The sequence below is a fragment of the Meriones unguiculatus genome, chromosome 1 (assembly GCF_030254825.1).
Source record: "Meriones unguiculatus strain TT.TT164.6M chromosome 1, Bangor_MerUng_6.1, whole genome shotgun sequence".
In the NCBI taxonomy this organism is placed as follows: domain Eukaryota; kingdom Metazoa; phylum Chordata; class Mammalia; order Rodentia; family Muridae; genus Meriones; species Meriones unguiculatus.
Window position 1 is genome coordinate 59,520,622 of NC_083349.1, and position 16,051 is coordinate 59,536,672.

At 49.5% G+C, this 16,051-nt stretch overlaps 1 protein-coding gene across 3 annotated transcripts; it reads left to right on the forward strand.

Moving 5' to 3' along the window:
- The first annotated feature begins 14 nt into the window (after positions 1-14).
- Sfxn3 (sideroflexin 3) lies at positions 15-8,559 on the forward strand. 3 transcript variants are annotated; one of them, XM_060390427.1, is made up of 12 exons: positions 15-283; positions 1,054-1,201; positions 1,468-1,631; positions 2,106-2,276; positions 2,585-2,683; positions 3,407-3,482; positions 3,630-3,715; positions 4,530-4,657; positions 4,833-4,882; positions 6,075-6,124; positions 6,671-6,718; positions 6,956-8,559. In XM_060390427.1, the coding sequence occupies exons 3-12, from the start codon at positions 1,471-1,473 to the stop codon at positions 7,050-7,052; spliced, it is 966 nt and encodes a 321-aa protein (XP_060246410.1). In that variant the 5' UTR covers positions 15-283; positions 1,054-1,201; positions 1,468-1,470; the 3' UTR covers positions 7,053-8,559. The 3 variants fall into 3 exon arrangements, with proteins under 3 accessions (XP_060246410.1, XP_060246411.1, XP_021505501.1); XM_060390428.1 differs by lacking the exon at positions 1,054-1,201 and having other exon boundaries at positions 1,471-1,631; XM_021649826.2 differs by lacking the exon at positions 1,054-1,201 and having other exon boundaries at positions 16-283.
- The last annotated feature ends 7,492 nt before the right edge of the window (positions 8,560-16,051 follow it).

Genomic DNA, 16,051 nt, shown 5'->3' on the forward strand with positions numbered 1-16,051 from the left:
CCACCCCACCCCACCCCGGTTGGGAAGACGGCCAGAACTGCTTCCTAAGACTGGGCAGGGTCTGGTCTCAACGGCCTGGTCTGGGCGACTCACTCCATAAGACACGCAATGCCCCGGAACTCTGCCAAGAGAGGAGTGGGTTGAGCGAAAGAGCCTAGGGAGCCCCCGCCCTTCCCTGCTGCTCAGCGTCACGCGTGACGTCCGGGTGATGGCTGGGAGGAAAGCAGAGTGCGGTGAGGAAGGCGGGTCTGAGAGCTCCTAGAGGCTGAAAACCCCGGAAAGCGTGAGTGCTTGCTGCCTTGGGAGTCAGCAAAGCTTGGGGATGAGGGCTTGGGGTCAGAAAGGCTTGCCATCAAAGGCGCGCTCTCTCGTGGAGATTCCGTATTGAGAGATCTGTTAGGAAGGATCTGTAGGGCACAAGGAGGGGTTGGTTGGCTGAGGCTGTGTGCAGGCATACTTTCCAATGTCTGCAACTGATAGATATGGCTGAGTGTGTGTGTGTGTGTGTGTGTGTGTGTGTGTGTGTGTGTGTGTGTGTGTAACGGTATTCTGGCTGGTTGGCAAATGTATACAGTGTGGATCTAACCTGTTTGTGTGCCGGGGAGGGCGTGCCTGTCTTTGTGTATAAGTATGTGAGAGTCGGGCGGTGTCTACTGTGAGGGAGGAAGTGGGGTTGGAGGGGATTAGTCATTCTGCCGGATTTTTGCCTAGCACAGCCAGATGGCTGCTCCAGGCATTCTTTTTCTGTGCTGGGTGGAGGGGCATCCACTGGATCTTGCCCTTTCCTGAGGTAGATGGCTCAGAGAGAGTTTGATGGGTGTCTCTGTAGCCCTGTTCCACCAGGGACCAGGGAGAGCCCCGGGTCTTTGTGCAGGAGTTGAGGCAAATGGGTTTGGAGGGCACGTGTGTGCACGCGCCCATCCTCACAAATGGCTGCCACCCGAGAGCTCTGTGTGAGATCTGGTATCTGTCGGCCCTCAGGCGCCTTATGACCCTGCTCTCCTCCAAGCAGGGCCTGGAGTGTGGGATGCCTTTTGTCATTTTTCCAAACAGCCTTGGAAGTTTTTATCTAGGTCTTGGAGCAGCTAGGGCCGGAAGCTGAAATGGGCTTGGGCATGTTATCCGTGTTCTATGCTGCTACAGCAGGAGCTCAAGATAGCTCTCCCGGATTAGCTGCTGCTAGTGAATCAACCACATACAGGTAAATCCTCGCCATGTAAAATCTGCACCAGGCCACAGCGAGAGGAAAGCTATATTCTTAGTTCTGGTCTTCCCTCCTCCTCAGTGGCCTTAGGTGCCTGGTTAGGACTCTACCTAGGAAACAACCCCTCCCTCACCCGTGCTACAGATCTGGAGTCACCCTGAGCTCTGCAAGGACTGGTCATAGTTTCTGGGACTAGGGCAGAGCCCCAAAGTTTCCTCAAAGTGAAGTCCTTGGACCTGACCCTTCTTCTTGCTGCCTTGCAGAAGATGGGGGACTTGCCCTTAAATATCAACATCCAGGAACCTCGATGGGACCAAAGCACATTCCTAGGCAGAGCACGACACTTCTTCACAGTTACTGACCCTCGAAACCTGCTGCTGTCCGGGGAACAGCTGGAAGCTTCCCGGAACATCGTGCAGAATTACAGGTACACCTGCCTCAAATCCTCCGGCTGTGACACAGCACTTTAGCGTAAAGGTTTTGAGGACATTTGGGTTGAGGAGGCAGAACTGGATTTACGGGCAGGCGGCAGCTCTGCAGTGCACAGATCCTCTGTACTGACCATTCCCAGTGCTGTCCACTTTGCAAGGACAAAGGAGAGTTGCATGCAGATAGAAAGGCAATCCTCTTCTCTTCAGGAGGTCTGTCTCTTGGAAGGCCTCCAGTCATTTCAGACCCTTTGAAAACCACCATCACTGTGACCCCAGAGAGATGTGAGACCACCAAAGATGTAGAAATGGGAGAATACATTCATGAGAAGCTTTGACCTCCCCCAGGAACAGGAGCTCCTTGATTCAAGTTCCTGGTCCTTTGCCCAGAGTTCCCTGAGGCAAGCAGCAGAGACAGGAAGGGCAGGTCTGACTCCCACAACAGCCTGCTGGTTCCTTGCCAATTTCTACAGGGCTGGTGTGGCAACCCCAGGGATCACTGAGGACCAGCTCTGGAGAGCCAAGTATGTGTATGACTCAGCATTCCATCCAGACACAGGGGAGAAGGTGGTCTTGATTGGCCGCATGTCAGCCCAGGTACCCATGAACATGACCATCACTGGCTGCATGCTCACCTTCTACAGGTAAATCTTACCCCGCATGCCCTTCCTGAGTGTTGTGTTCCAGAGCGTGGTGACGAGAATTGTCCTTTCTGCACCCTTTTGGGTCAAGGACAGTGGGTGGGAAATACGTGAGAATTCTTTCCATTCATCAGAACCCAGCCTCCATTGCTTTAGACAAATGCCTGCAAGGGTGGCAAGGGCAAAGTTTGGAGACCATCACTTAAGCCCCACCTGAGTTAAGGACCCTTGAGTGTTTTAATGTTGGGGGTTCAAGGATGGGGGAATACCGTGGAGGGACAGCTGTAAGTAGTCCATCTTTGTACCCTCAGGAAGACTCCAACTGTGGTGTTCTGGCAGTGGGTGAACCAGTCCTTCAATGCTATTGTGAATTACTCCAATCGCAGTGGGGATGCCCCCATCACTGTGCGGTGAGAGAAAACTGTTTGCTTTTCTTAGTTTCTCTCTTAACCCGGCTATCCCACAAATAATTGAGACTCTTTTATGTTTGTTTAATAGTAAGCTTCATAGCACAAGAACTGAGCAGCTGTTACTCTGTTATTAACCCTCTAAGCTAATCTGGCTTCCCATCGTACATCCCAGAGATGCTTGCGCTTTGTAGCTTTCCTGCTCCAGCTCCTTCTCTTGATTCCTCTTGGACCTCTCCCTGTGGCTGAATCCCCTATTTCCTCCTTTAACTCTTCCTCCGCTGGCTGGCAGGAAGTCCAGCCTTATTCTCTCACCTGCTCAGCAATTGGCTGTAAGGTGCTTTATTGGCCTATCAGGGGACAATTGGGGAACAGAGTTTATAGAAGGAGGATTGCAACCAAACATGGGGGGTTCAAACATCAGCATTTGAGTTACACAATAACCTTATGCCTGCAAGGCCTCCTCCCCAGCTGTTCCGGGTTCTTGTTGCCAGGGTCTCAGCTCTTTGTTCATCTGCTTGTTTGCCCACCACCTGGGGGCGCTCAGTCCTTTTGTAGTTGTTTTGGGGATCCACTTGCCTTTTAAAGAAAGAGAAGGACTTTCACGTAAGTTTGCGCTGGAACAGGAAAGGGAGGCTACTGTCTGACACCACCTGCATGGAAACGTGTAACGTCCCTAAAGGAAATGCTTCATTTCGTCTTATGACCTGGCCTTTTCCTCCACAGGCAGCTGGGAACAGCCTACGTGAGTGCCACCACTGGGGCTGTGGCCACCGCTCTGGGACTCAAGTCTCTCACCAAGGTGAAGTCTCCCTACCACTACTGGCCTCTCGTTAACCCTTCACTCCTTTCCTTCTTCCCTCTTACCCTCTCAAGAGGCTCCCATCCATGCTGAGTTCCTCTCCACCCGTGGGCCTCAGAGCCACTGAACACCTCCTTTCCTCCCCAGCACCTACCCCCACTAGTTGGCCGATTTGTGCCCTTTGCCGCTGTGGCCGCTGCCAACTGCATCAACATCCCCCTGATGAGGCAGAGGTGAGTGGCCCTGGCTCCTGGCACGGGGATGTCCAGAGCATACACGACATGCCCTCCAGTCCTGCAGAACAGCCAGGACAGCCACGGCTGGTCCTCTTCACCACTGGATGTGAGCTGCTGGGCCCTGGCTTATGCTCATCCTGTGTTCGAGAGCAACAAGGCCCCACTGCGTGAGAACTCGCCCTGAGGTGTGAGACTGAGGGGTGTAGGCAGACCCACAATTTTATAGAGGGTGCTTTCCCTGGGAACTTGCTGCTAGGGGCAAGTGGTGTTGGGGAGAAGCCAGACCAGATCCCCATGACTTGAGTGAGGATTAGTGGTATATATGATAGTCAGGATGACAGTGACTTTCAGTAAGCAAAAATGTACCCTGATGTGTCTTATGCCACCATCAAGAAAGTCACGTTTCTGGCAGTAGTGGTACCAGCGTGTTGGTCATAATGCTCCACGTGCATTTTTATTTGCTTGTTTTGTTTTGAGATAGGGTTTCTCTGTGTAGTCCTGGAACTCGCTCTGTAGACCAGGCTGGCCTTGAACTCGCAGATCTGCCTGCCTTTCCCTTCTGAATACTGGGATCATGTTGGATCTCAATTCCTTGGGAATCACCCTACACTGTAGTTCTTCTCCAACCCACACTGAATGACCCAAAGTGACCCTTGTTCTCTGGCTGGGCAGGGCTAGCACAGGTACCTCTCTGCTCTCTCTGGGATCTACCCTACACCCTGGGAGCTGTTCTGAACCAGTCTTTGAGTGGGGAAGGCACAGTGTCTCCAGGTGCTGCCTAGGAGCTGAGCCCAGCCCTTTCTCTCCTCAGGGAGCTGCAGGTGGGCATCCCAGTGACTGACGAGGCAGGTCAGAGGCTTGGCCACTCAGTGACCGCTGCCCAACAGGGAATCTTCCAGGTGGTGATATCAAGAATCGGCATGGCAGTTCCGGCCATGGGTGAGGCAGGGATGGCTGGGTGGAGCTCAGGAGGCTCGGAGAGAAAGGGGTTGAGGTTCTCAGGGGCTTTTGACAACTAGAGTCAGCAAATCTGGGAGGAATGGGAGGAATTGGGAGGGAGGCCTTCCCTCAGGTTCCGAGAGTTCACTCTCACACTGTCCTGCTTTCCCCTCAGCCATTCCCCCGGTGATCATGAACGCTCTGGAGAAGAAAGACTTCCTGAAGGTAAACAACTCTCCTCTTACCTATCCTGCCCCAGGAGGGGTGGTGTCCAGTCCTCTCTCCAGCCTGCCTGAGTCTGAGACTTGCCTCCCTCCCCTGCCTCCACACCTTCATTCATTCATGAAGAAAGATTGGGCTGGAGGGAAGGAACAGTGAGGGAGAAGACAGAAGGAAGAAAATGGAGTCTCTCCTGAAGAAACTAGATGAACCCAAGAGGTCATCAAGCTGCTTGATAGCACACTCATAATGTCACTCACTGTGTCCCCCACTAACAGGCACACATACATACATACTCATGAATGCACAAACAAGGTAGAGAAGCAAGGCTCAGGGAATACAAGATCCAGCTCATTCATCAAATCTATTCACAGATCAGTATTAAACACAGACTGTGGCCAAACAGGCTGAACAGAACTAAGATGGTTGTAGACCCCGTCTGAATGAGGCTTACAGTCTAGTACAGAGACCAACAAACAATGGGGCAAGCAATAGAAGCTGGGCACTGGGGTGCATGCTGTAATCCCAGCACTCCAGGGGCAGAGGCAGGTGGATCTCTGTGAGTTGGAGGCCAGCCTGGCTACACAATGAGAACTTTTCTCAAACAAAACAAAACAAAACAAAAAAACCCAATGAAACAAATAGACAAACAAAAACAAACATATCAGTGTAAGTTATGCAATGTGCTTTGTAGGAAACCAGTGGGACAGAGTAATTGCTACTATGAACAGTTTAGGCAAGGATGGGGCCTTGGAAGATCCAAAGAATAAGGTGAGTCAGGCAAAGAGTTGTTCAGGTAGAGAGAACAGTTAGTTCAAAGGCCCTGAGGCCAGCTTAGGCTGACACATTGTGGATGGAGAAGGGTGTGAAGAGGGACAGATTTATGCCACTGGGATGACAGGAAGTGCGTGGAGACTCAAGGGAGGCTTCCTGAAGAAAGTAGCTCCTGGATAAAGTGAGATAAGAGAAAGAAGGCCAGAGTATCACGGGAACCAATTCTGAGAGGTGGCAGGTAGGGCTGGGTGGGAAGTGCCAGATGAAGGTGACCGCCTGTCACTGGCTGGGAAGAAACATCCACTTGTCCGAGGACTCGGAGGCAGGCTCTTGTGCTGGAACCATGGTGGGGAAAGCTAGATGGAGGTTAGGAAAACCCGACACAAGCCATAAGCCGTTCTCTTGTCTCCCTGTCTCCCCACAGCGCCGTCCCTGGCTGGGGGCGCCTCTGCAAGTGGGACTGGTAGGCTTCTGGTAAGTGTGCAGAGGGGTTTGAGGGGACACAGGGGGCAGCCTGTATCATTTTGGGTGTGGGTGGGCACTTACTACCTTTGAGATGCTTACATATACCACTCAGTCCTACATCCAGTTGGGATCGATACTCACAGTGCAAAATACACGTGTGTCTTTGGAGGGAGGTCCTAGAGGTTCTTGTCCTTGAAAGTCAACACATTAGTTGAGGAGTTAAGTCTTCATTCACTAAAGGAAACCATACAAATGAGCTTGTATAACTCAGGAGTCCCCTCCTACTTTATTCCTGGTTCTGTCACTTTCTGAGCACGGGGCTCTGGATCAACGCTTGGGAGGCTCTTTCCTCAGCGAGAATCTAATATCAAGGCTGAGTTTGACATCCCTGAATGGTCCTTTGGCTCCACTGTCCAACCTTCATGGCTGGGAGAGAGCTCACAAAAGCCTTCACTCCCGGGGTTCTCTCCATAAGGTGCGCGGGGGGGGGGGGGGGGAGGGGGGCACAGGGAGGGAGCGCTCAGGCTAGTCTCATCCTGTGCTCTTCTCCCCTAGCCTGGTGTTCGCCACACCCCTGTGCTGCGCTCTGTTCCCTCAGAGAAGGTGAGTGATGCCCCCTGGACTGGGCCAGAATCTCTGCCCAGGACTCCACGTCTCAGGCCCTCAGTGTTCTGGGGAGGCCTGTAGGCACTGTGACTTGGGAGCTGGGGGAATGGCAGTGAGCCGGCCCTTCTGAAAGCAGGAGCGCTTTCTTCCCCTGGGAGCAGAGGGAAGCTGGGCCCTGTGTCTGAGGTGCTGTGTCCAGGGCACACTCATCCAGCCTGTGCTGTTCTATTGCAGCTCCATACATGTGACCAGGCTGGAGCCGGAGCTGAGAGCTCAGATCCAAGCACAAAACCCCAGCATCGATGTGGTCTACTACAACAAGGGGCTTTGAGGGGAGTCTGCCTCTTCCCTTTCCTTGCCTCCCGAGGCTGCTTCTTTGGTGCCACCTTGCAATGCTACAGCTTGTTAATCTTCTGGGTACTAGGCAGGGGGCTCGATGTGGGCAGCAGCCACAGTCTAAGCAACCCCTTAGATGGGGGGCGGCACCCCTATAGCCTCTCCTCTCCTCTCTGGTTTCAAAGAGCAAGTCACAAAACTCATGCCTCCCATGCTTGTGTGTGTGCACAGACATACACATGTAACATATATGTTTATATGTTTGGTCCTGGAAGCTAAGTGCACAAATGCTGTTCTAAGATGTTATGATACTTGGCTTCCTTCCTCAGTCTCCTGCCCACCTAGCAGCGAGCCAGGTTAGAGGTGAGACTTCCATCCCTGGACTGTTCCTCTAGCCAAGTCATTTTTAGTAGCACCTCACCTTTCTGGACACAAGACAAGCCTCTGGATCCCAGAACACGGACTAAAGGATATCAGCAGGCCAAACAGAGCATAATCCTTCAGGTTTCAAAAAGCTGGCTCCAAAAGCCGGCTCAAGGCCTGGGCTGCCAGAGGAAGCAGTGCTGGGATCGGAGAGGCAGGGGGCTCGCGCTTGCTGTGCCCCACATTCTAGAATGGCTCCTTTCTCCTCGTGGAACAAAGGAGTGTCAGTAGGGTGTGCTGTCCTACACAGTGCAATGGGGGTGCATTCGAGGATGGCCTTAGGCCTTCTTGGTCTGTTCTGATGACTCATGCCATGACTCAGACAGAAATCCCACAATTCCAATTTGTTCCCCAATCAGAAATCCACACAGGCAGAGTGAGCATTTCTCCCTTCAGGAACTGCCACTACCCATACCCACTCACAGGGGGAGTGGTGTGGGAATGGTGCTTAAACACAGGCCTCGAGTGTACAATCTCAAGACAGGCAATTCTGTATTTCACTGACCCTTCTTAGATACCCCCCCCCAGCTTCTTCCTTCCCATCTACCCCTTCTCTGGAAAAACCCAGGGACTCACATATGCCAAGCAAGAACTCTACCACTAAGCTACATTTGCAGATTCCTCTTTCTTTCTCTCTTTTTCTCTCTTTCTCTCTTTCTTTGATTTGTTATGTTTTTCAGATAGGGATTCTCTGTGTAGCCCTGGCTGTCCTGCAGCTCAGAAATCTTATAGCCTCTGCCTGCTGAGTATTGGGGTCAAAGGTGTGCGCCATCACCAGCAGCCCTTCTCTTTCTTGAGAAAAGGTCCTGCCCATCACCTCAAGAAGAGGAGGGACCCAGGCATCAATATCTGGACCAAATGGAAGATGAGATTAGGAAAGGTGTGGATGGTAGTGACTCCAGGATACAGAATTAGGTCTCTACTTTGAATCCTATGACCTCTAGTTAAAAGGTGAATAGGGTGGATGGAAAGGTTCCAGTGAGGTCCACTGAGACCTCTTTCCTGCCCTCACTAACCTCCTCCTCCTCCAGTGACAACAGCTGTCATGTCATGGTGTCAATAAACTGCAATCCTGTCTAGCTCTGGATCTTCACTCGTTCCATGTTCCAAGTGTCTAGGTAAGTGTCCAGGAAGAGTCCTACCTTCAGCGTCCCCCAAACCTTTCCCTACTATCTGTAGGGAATCTCATCTCCCAGCAGAGGGCTCTCTGAGCTTACAAAATGGGTCCTTGGGCTAGCACCCATTCCCTTGGAAGATGGATGCTCCTTTTCATTTCTTTCTCCACTAAGAGGGCTGTTCACATATATATTAATTCATGCTCTTGGCTTGTCAGTTTCCTTGAAGAATCTGGCATGGGGTGGTGACCTCAGTCTCTAGGAACCTTTATAGAGGGGAGGAGGCCAACAATTACCTGCTCCACCAGGGTGAAGCTGCTAGGGAACCAGCACATCCTCTGTCTTTACCAGTTCACCATGGAAACTGGCCTGGCAGGATCCCTTCCCATCACCCAGGGTCCTTCATTCCCCGTGTGTGTGTGTGTGTGTGTGTGTGTGTGTGTGTGTGTGTGTGAGTGAGTGTGTGTTTCAGAGGACACAACTGTCAGGAAGGAATCAGTTCTTTCTTCCTACTGTTGGGTCCTGAGGATCAAACTCACGTCATGAGCCTTGGAAGAAAATGCCTTTTCCCAATGAGCCCTCTCATGGGCATCCCTACTACTTTTATAACATTTCCATGCCCTGGAGAAGATGAGGCAGGAAAGCTTGTGCTTGTATACACCTGTTAGGAGCCAACAATTTACTATTACTTTCTTTCCTGGAGTCGTAGCTTTGTTAGACACAAGGAAATTATCATGAATAAACCTATAAAAACTTTATACTCTACTCCCTGCAAGAAAACAGCCCCCGTGTCCCCTTTCCAGCTTTTAATAAGTGTTTGGGTGAAATCTTTTGGGCTAAATGGTCCTGCTGCAAGTGAACCTGGTTACTCATCTTGGGTAAGCAACAGTTTACTTGTGTGGGAAGGAATGCTGACACCAGCTTCTGTTCCCTGAGTCCTGTGGTGTGGTTCCAGGCTCAATGCAGCCAACTTCTTGAAGTCATTCATCTTTTGATCTTCAAAATTCGTGAGACAGGCACATCATGCCTTTCTTAGAAAAGACGTAAGTTTTGCGACATTTAGAAAGTGGTCACTGTGTGGCATGCCTGTTATTCTAGCATTTGGGAGGCTGAAGCAGGAGGAAAAGGGTCCCCTCCACCTGCAAGACACTGTGTAGCCCTAGCTGGTGTGAAAGCAGGCTTATCTGGAACTCACAGGGATCTACTTGCCTCTGCCTCCTTAATGCTGAGTTTTTAAGGGCATTCATCACCTTTCCTGGCTAAGACCGAGAATTAAAGGTCATCCTCAGCTATACAACATGTTTGAGGCCATCCTGGGATACTTGAGCCCCTGTTTCAAATAACAAGGCAACAAAAATAGCAACAAGAAGCTGGCGATGGTGGTGCATTAATCTCAGCACTTGGGAGGCAGTGGCAGGCAGATTTCTGAGATCAAGGCCATCCTGGCCTACAGAGCAAGTTCCAGTACAGCTGGGGTTATAGAAATTCTATCACAAAACCTATCACAAAAAGAAAAAAAGCAACAAGAAAAACAACCAGAGAAAGGTCACTGGAGCCAGATTCCAGCTGAGCTGTGACTCCCAACCTCTGTGCTTTCTTTCACCTGCCAGCTAAACCGGGTCCCTCTGATAGTCAAGAACACCTCCCTGGGCCTAGTTTGTTTACAGACTAGCAGAACTGACAGGTCCCCATTATACATAAACTTTTCCTGAAGCCACTAAGGAAGCTGGACCGGAAGCCCGGCTACTCATGTGGTCAGCAGAGCCTTGACTACAGGCCAGCTCATGGTCAGTCTGGGCAACTCCATGAGACATGTCTTGAAGTAAAAATTGGAATATAGCTCAGTGGTGTAACGCCCAGCACATGTAAAGCCTTGGGTTTAGTCTTCAGTACTCTATCAAAAAGAAAACAAAAAGCCTCCGCCGCTACGGAGGTTCCAAACTTGAGTTTTATAGCTTGAGCACATACGAAAATAACTTCATTCTTGATGAAAAATGGGACACCTATGTGGCCAGTTTCAATTTCAATCCACCCTGCCAATCCTACCAGGGCTTCCTTCCAAGCCTCAGAGCGCAATTCTAGCTTCTTTTAGCAGTTAAGCTTTGGCCATTCCGCACTGCCTTGGAAAGAGACCTTGAACTTTTGATGGTGAATCCATGCAAGATAAACTCATTTGGGGGAGGAGGGAAGCAATCTGTGCCAGGCAAAATTAGTAAGGATGTTGTATAACAGTTATCTGTACTCTGCAGACAACGCTTCACCTCCTCAAAGGCTGGCAGGTCATCTCAGGAAGATGTGTCTTCCTGTCTTTCCCTTCTAATTTCGTACCGGTTTCTCAAATGCTGTCTGAGTTAGCAATAAGGCATATCACAGGTTTTCCCGGGACAAATCCTAGCTACGTACATCCTCCAGTCTCCACACGACTGCAATTTTCCTGAGAAATGAGCATTCACCGGGGTGGAAGTAGGAGTCGGGGACGGTATCCACTTTCACGAGGACCCCTGGTTTAAGGGACAAAGCTAAATCCCTTTGTTTCCTACTTAAGCCCGTCAGCTTCAAGCTCCGCCCTCAAGACTTAGCAGTCAAAGGGAAGTCAGCCTCCTTGTGTGTAGCCTGTCCGGAAACACTACCGCCCCGAAGTCGTTCCTGCCACTCAAAAGTTAGGCTTGGCCCCGCCCCTTCCGCTTACCCTGGCAACGGCTGGCTTTAGCGCCGCCGGCCCCTTCCCCATCCGAACACCGTACCGGCTCCCTCCCTTGCTCTTGATCCTGGACGCTCAACCCGCTAAATCCCTTCCTTCCTCCAGTTCCTAAACCTTAGAGCCACGCTGCGCCGCCCTCTGACTTCCTGCCCGGAAATCCCGAGGTTTTCGAGGAATCACGCGAGGTCTCTCCGGGTCTCAAATCCTAATCTTCCGCTGCCCGGGACGCTCTGTATCTCCGCGGCCGCCCCGCCCTCGAAGCCAGCCGTACGGGGGCCATTTCCCGAACCTCGTGGTTCTGCGCCCCTTGAGGAGTGGAAACTGACCTCGCAGGGAACAGAACAGCAGCCTTCCCATCTGCAAGGATGCTTAACCGTGTCAGTCAGGCATCCAGGCTGGCTGCAACCCCTCTTAGTTATTCTCGCATCTACGTCCGACGCGGGACAGTCTTTTCAAAGTAAATAGGTAGCTAAGGATGATCTTCCTGCCTCTACCTCCCAAATGCTGGGATTATAGGCATGTGCCAGTTCGCAAGCGAAACCCAGTGTTTTGTTGTTGTTGTTTGTTTGTTTTTAGGGATAAACGAATGTGGAATCAAAAGCACTTTTTCTTTTTCTTTTTTTTTTTTTTTTTTGAGACAGGGTTTCTCTGCGAGTAGCTTTGGCTGTCCTGGAACTCACTCTGTAGACCAGGCTGGCCTCGAACTCAGAGAGATCCACCTGCCTCTGACTTCTCGAGTGCTGGTATTAAAGGCGTGTGCCATCACCATCTGGCCAAATAGGACTTTTAGACCTTGCCCACATGTTGACTTACAGTCAGGAACACCGAGGTTTTCAGTTTAGTCCACATCTCAGCAAATGTAAAAGAACGATGCACTCAAGAGGAACCAGGCTTCACGGCCCTGGTGATTTTAGGGTGAAGCAGCATCTCCCTTCAGCAAGCATGTCAGAATCTTGGGGACAGTGTTGTCTGAAAAGTTCCTTGGACAACGTGAAGCTCATGCCTAGGTAAACCGGCCAGTAATGACTGAGCTCAGCTCTCTTTATGGATGCCTAGAATCTGAGTGCAGGACAAGGTGGGGGTGACTGGCATGTGTGTCTCCTCCCCGGCACACACACACACATGGCCGTACCCATCTCTTCGACAGTTCCCTGGGACTAACTACTCCACTCCCACCCCCAGATTTTCTTGGTTGGGCTCCAAGCTGCTTTCAGTTACAGCAAGCTTGGAAGGAGACACGACATCATTGTCCAGTTCCTATAGGGTGGACAGAGGAGGTGGTCCCAGAGGAGGGTTGTTTGGGCCTTAGTGTGGTAAAGACTTGTTTTCATGGCTTTCCCTCTAGCGCACCAAGGTTCCCTAAAATGGTGTTATGTAATTGTGTAAGAGAAATCAATATTCCTGGATGCGTTGCTCTCTGAATTATTCAAATCTGCTGATCTGTCCTGCTAGACATGCAAATCACTGCTACTGATATTCTCCCTCGGATTTGTTGTTGTTGTTTTTGAGACAGGGTTTCTCTGTGCAGCCCTGACTGTCCTTGACTCGCTTTGTAGGCCCAGAGTCATATCCATCCACTTGACTCTGCCTCCCTTAAAGGCCTGCACCACCTTGCCTGGCTCTCCCTGGAATTCTTTCCCCACCTGTTATAAGGTTGTTTTCCTTAAAGATTTATTGTATTCTTAATTGGTTGAGAATTTCATACCATTTGTTTTCATCATATTTACTCCCAGGAGCACCCCCTTCTCACCATATAAATTTGTCCCCCCCCCCTTTTTTTTTAACATCCATCATGTTCAGTTTTTGCTACCAATATGTCCTTGGATGTGTGGCCTTCTGTTGGAGCATGTTTGACTAACTGAAGTTTAAACTATTAACTATCTCCCAGCAGCCACCAGTTGCCAACAGCTTCTTGGTTAGGGACAGGACTTTTTGCCCACTTCTCCTCTCCCCGGTGGGATTTGACAGTTCTTGAACTTTGCACAGGGCTTACTGTCACAACTGTCATGGTTTTTGTTGTTGTTTTGTTTTGAGACAGGGTTCTCTGTGTAGCCCTGGCTGTCCTGGAAATCATTCTGTAGACCAGGCTGGCCTCACACTCAGAGATCTGCCTGCCTCTGCCTCCTAAATGCTGGGACTAAAGGTGTGTGCTGCCACTGCCTGGCTTGTGCATTTTTACGTTTTATGTTCTGTGTATAAGTGCTTTGCTTGAGTGTATATAACCACCACATGCGTGCCTAGTGCCTACCGGAAGAGGGCATCTGACCCCCTAAAACTGAAGCTGCAAAAGATGGTGAGGCACCATGTGGGCGCTGGGAAATGAATCCACACCCTCTACAAGAACAGCCCGTGTTATTAAGGGATGAGCCATCGGCCATCTTCTTAAGTTTTTAACAAAAAAAAAAAAAAAAAAAAAAAAGTGAAGATGATTTACATATGAATGTGTCTGTGTGAGTGTACCCAGGACAGGACAGGACAGGAGAAAGTTTGGGGTATCCTACTCTCACAGTCTCCACCCATTCCTTTGAGGCCAGGCCTCTCTCTGAATGTGGGTCCATGCCTTCTTGGCTTGGCTGGGGTTACAGGCATTTTGGGGAATGCTCAGCTTGTTCTGTGGGATCTGTGATTTAAACTTCTATCCTTGAGTGATGAGCCAAGCCAGTAAGGCACCAGACCTGAAGTCTAAAAGCCCAGGGTTCAAGACCTTGGTCCAAACTTCTTGTCACAAAGCAATCATTTGTAACCACTGAGCCACCTGTGTAGCCCCTTGTTTGTTTGCTTTTTAACTGGCAGACAAAGCAGTATTTCATTATCACATAGCCATGCATACTTTCTGTTGGCGCTCCCCTCTTAATCTCTGATTTATCACCCTCTCTGACTTGTCCCCTTGCCTTACCTCATACTCTCCCCTTACCTGCCCTATTACCCTTTTCTTCTCTCTTCCTTAAGACCTTTTTCCCATCTCATGATCTCTTTTCTAGTTTCATGACCTACCATGCACACTTATATACACACTATGTGTATATAAAATAAAAATGAATATCCTAGGATCTGATTATGAGAGATAGTATATGGTATTTGTCTTTCTGAGTCTGGGTTACTTTACGTAATATAGTAATTTTCAGATCCATCCATTGTGCTGAAAATATCATGACTTAGTTTTTCCTTATGGTCGAATAAAATTCCATTATGTATATGTACCGTGTTCTTCATTCATTCATGTGTTGATGGATATTTAGGCTGGTTTCTTTTCCTGATACTGTGATCAGCGCATCAGTAACCACGTATGTGCAAATACATGTGTGGTAGGACTTAAGAGTTGAGTATAGACTAGCAGTGGTGTAACTTGGCCCTATGGTTGCTGTATTTTCATGGTTTTTTGTTTTGTTTTGGAATCTCTTAAAAATTTATTTTCATAGCAGCTGTACCAGTTTAAACTCCACCAGCAGCGAATATGGTTCCTTTTCACCAGATTCTTTCAGCATTTGTTGTCATTTTTTAAAAAAGATTTTAGTGTGTGTGTGTGTGTGTGTGTGTGTGTGTAAGAGAGAAAGAGTGAGTGTGTGTGAGAGAGAGAGTGAGTGAAAGAGAAAGAAAGAGAAAGAGAATTCCCTCCTGTGGAGCAGACCTCAAAAGTAGAAAGTGTCAGAGATGGTCCCTGGTCCTATTATATTGGGGAACTCTCTTGGACACTGAGCTGCCTTGGGCTATTTCTGTGCAGGGATTCTAAGTTATCTCCATGCATGGTCCTTGTTTGGAATATCTGTCTCAGCAAAGACCCCTGTGCCCAGATTTTTTGGTTCTGTTGCCCCCTTTGTGGAGCTCCTGTCCCCTCCAGGTCTTTCTATCTCCCCCTTTTTTCATAAGATTCCCTATATTCTGCCTAAAGTTTGGCTATGCATCTCAGCATGTGTTTTGATACCCTTCTGGGTGAAGTCTTTCAGAGGCCTCTGAGGGAGGGAGGTTGGGATTGGGAGGGGGTGAGGGAGGGGGCACAGCTGGGATACAAAGTGAATAAACTAATTAATAAAAAAATAAAAAGTAAAAAAGTAGAAAGTGGTTGGTTACTGTAACAATTATGTGACCTTTGCACCAGTGGACACATTTTGTCTGTCAGGTTGATACTGTAGCACTGAGATCCACCTCTGGGAAAGATCATTTGTTACTTTTCTCCCCCAGCAGCCTGCAGAACACCTTTGGGTGCTGCAAAAGCTAGCCAGCAGAGAGACAGTCTCTAGGTAAGGACCAGCTTAAGTTCTTTATACTTTCTAGCCAAAGTGTGTAATCTTTTCGGCATGAGGGTCCTACCCTCTAGTTATGATGGTCAACTAGGAGCCATGGAATCGCCTGGTTTTTAAATTGCTATTTATTTATTTATGTTTTGTTGTTTTGTTTTGTTGGTTTTTGGCTTTTGAGACAGGGTTTCTCTGTGCATCCTTGACTGTCCTGGAACTCAATCCGTAGACCAGACAGGCACTCACAGTGATTTGCCTTCTTTTGCCTCTGAGTGTTGGGATTAAAGGCGTGTGCCACCACTGCCCAGCAGCCTGCCTTGTTTTAAGGGCACCTGATATCTCCCTGACCAATACAGATAGAGGGAGAGGTACCCTACACCTGGCATGGGGATTTAATGATCCAGGGGTTCTGGGAGCAGCCTTATCTAGTCACTCAGGGTATTTCCATTCAAATTCCTTTTAAAGTTTTTCCCTGTGTGTATGTGGGCAAGTCTGCATGCTTGTGCATATACATATAAAG

Bases quoted from the DNA above. Each gene is read 5' to 3' on its own strand.
- Sfxn3 (XM_060390427.1), top strand. From the start codon at position 1,471: ATGGGGGACTTGCCCTTAAATATCAACATCCAGGAACCTCGATGGGAC. The intron at 4,658-4,832 runs GTGAGGCAGGGA...CTTTCCCCTCAG, and splicing joins CATGGCAGTTCCGGCCATGG to CCATTCCCCCGGTGATCATG. The intron at 6,719-6,955 runs GTGAGTGATGCC...GTTCTATTGCAG, and splicing joins GCTCTGTTCCCTCAGAGAAG to CTCCATACATGTGACCAGGC.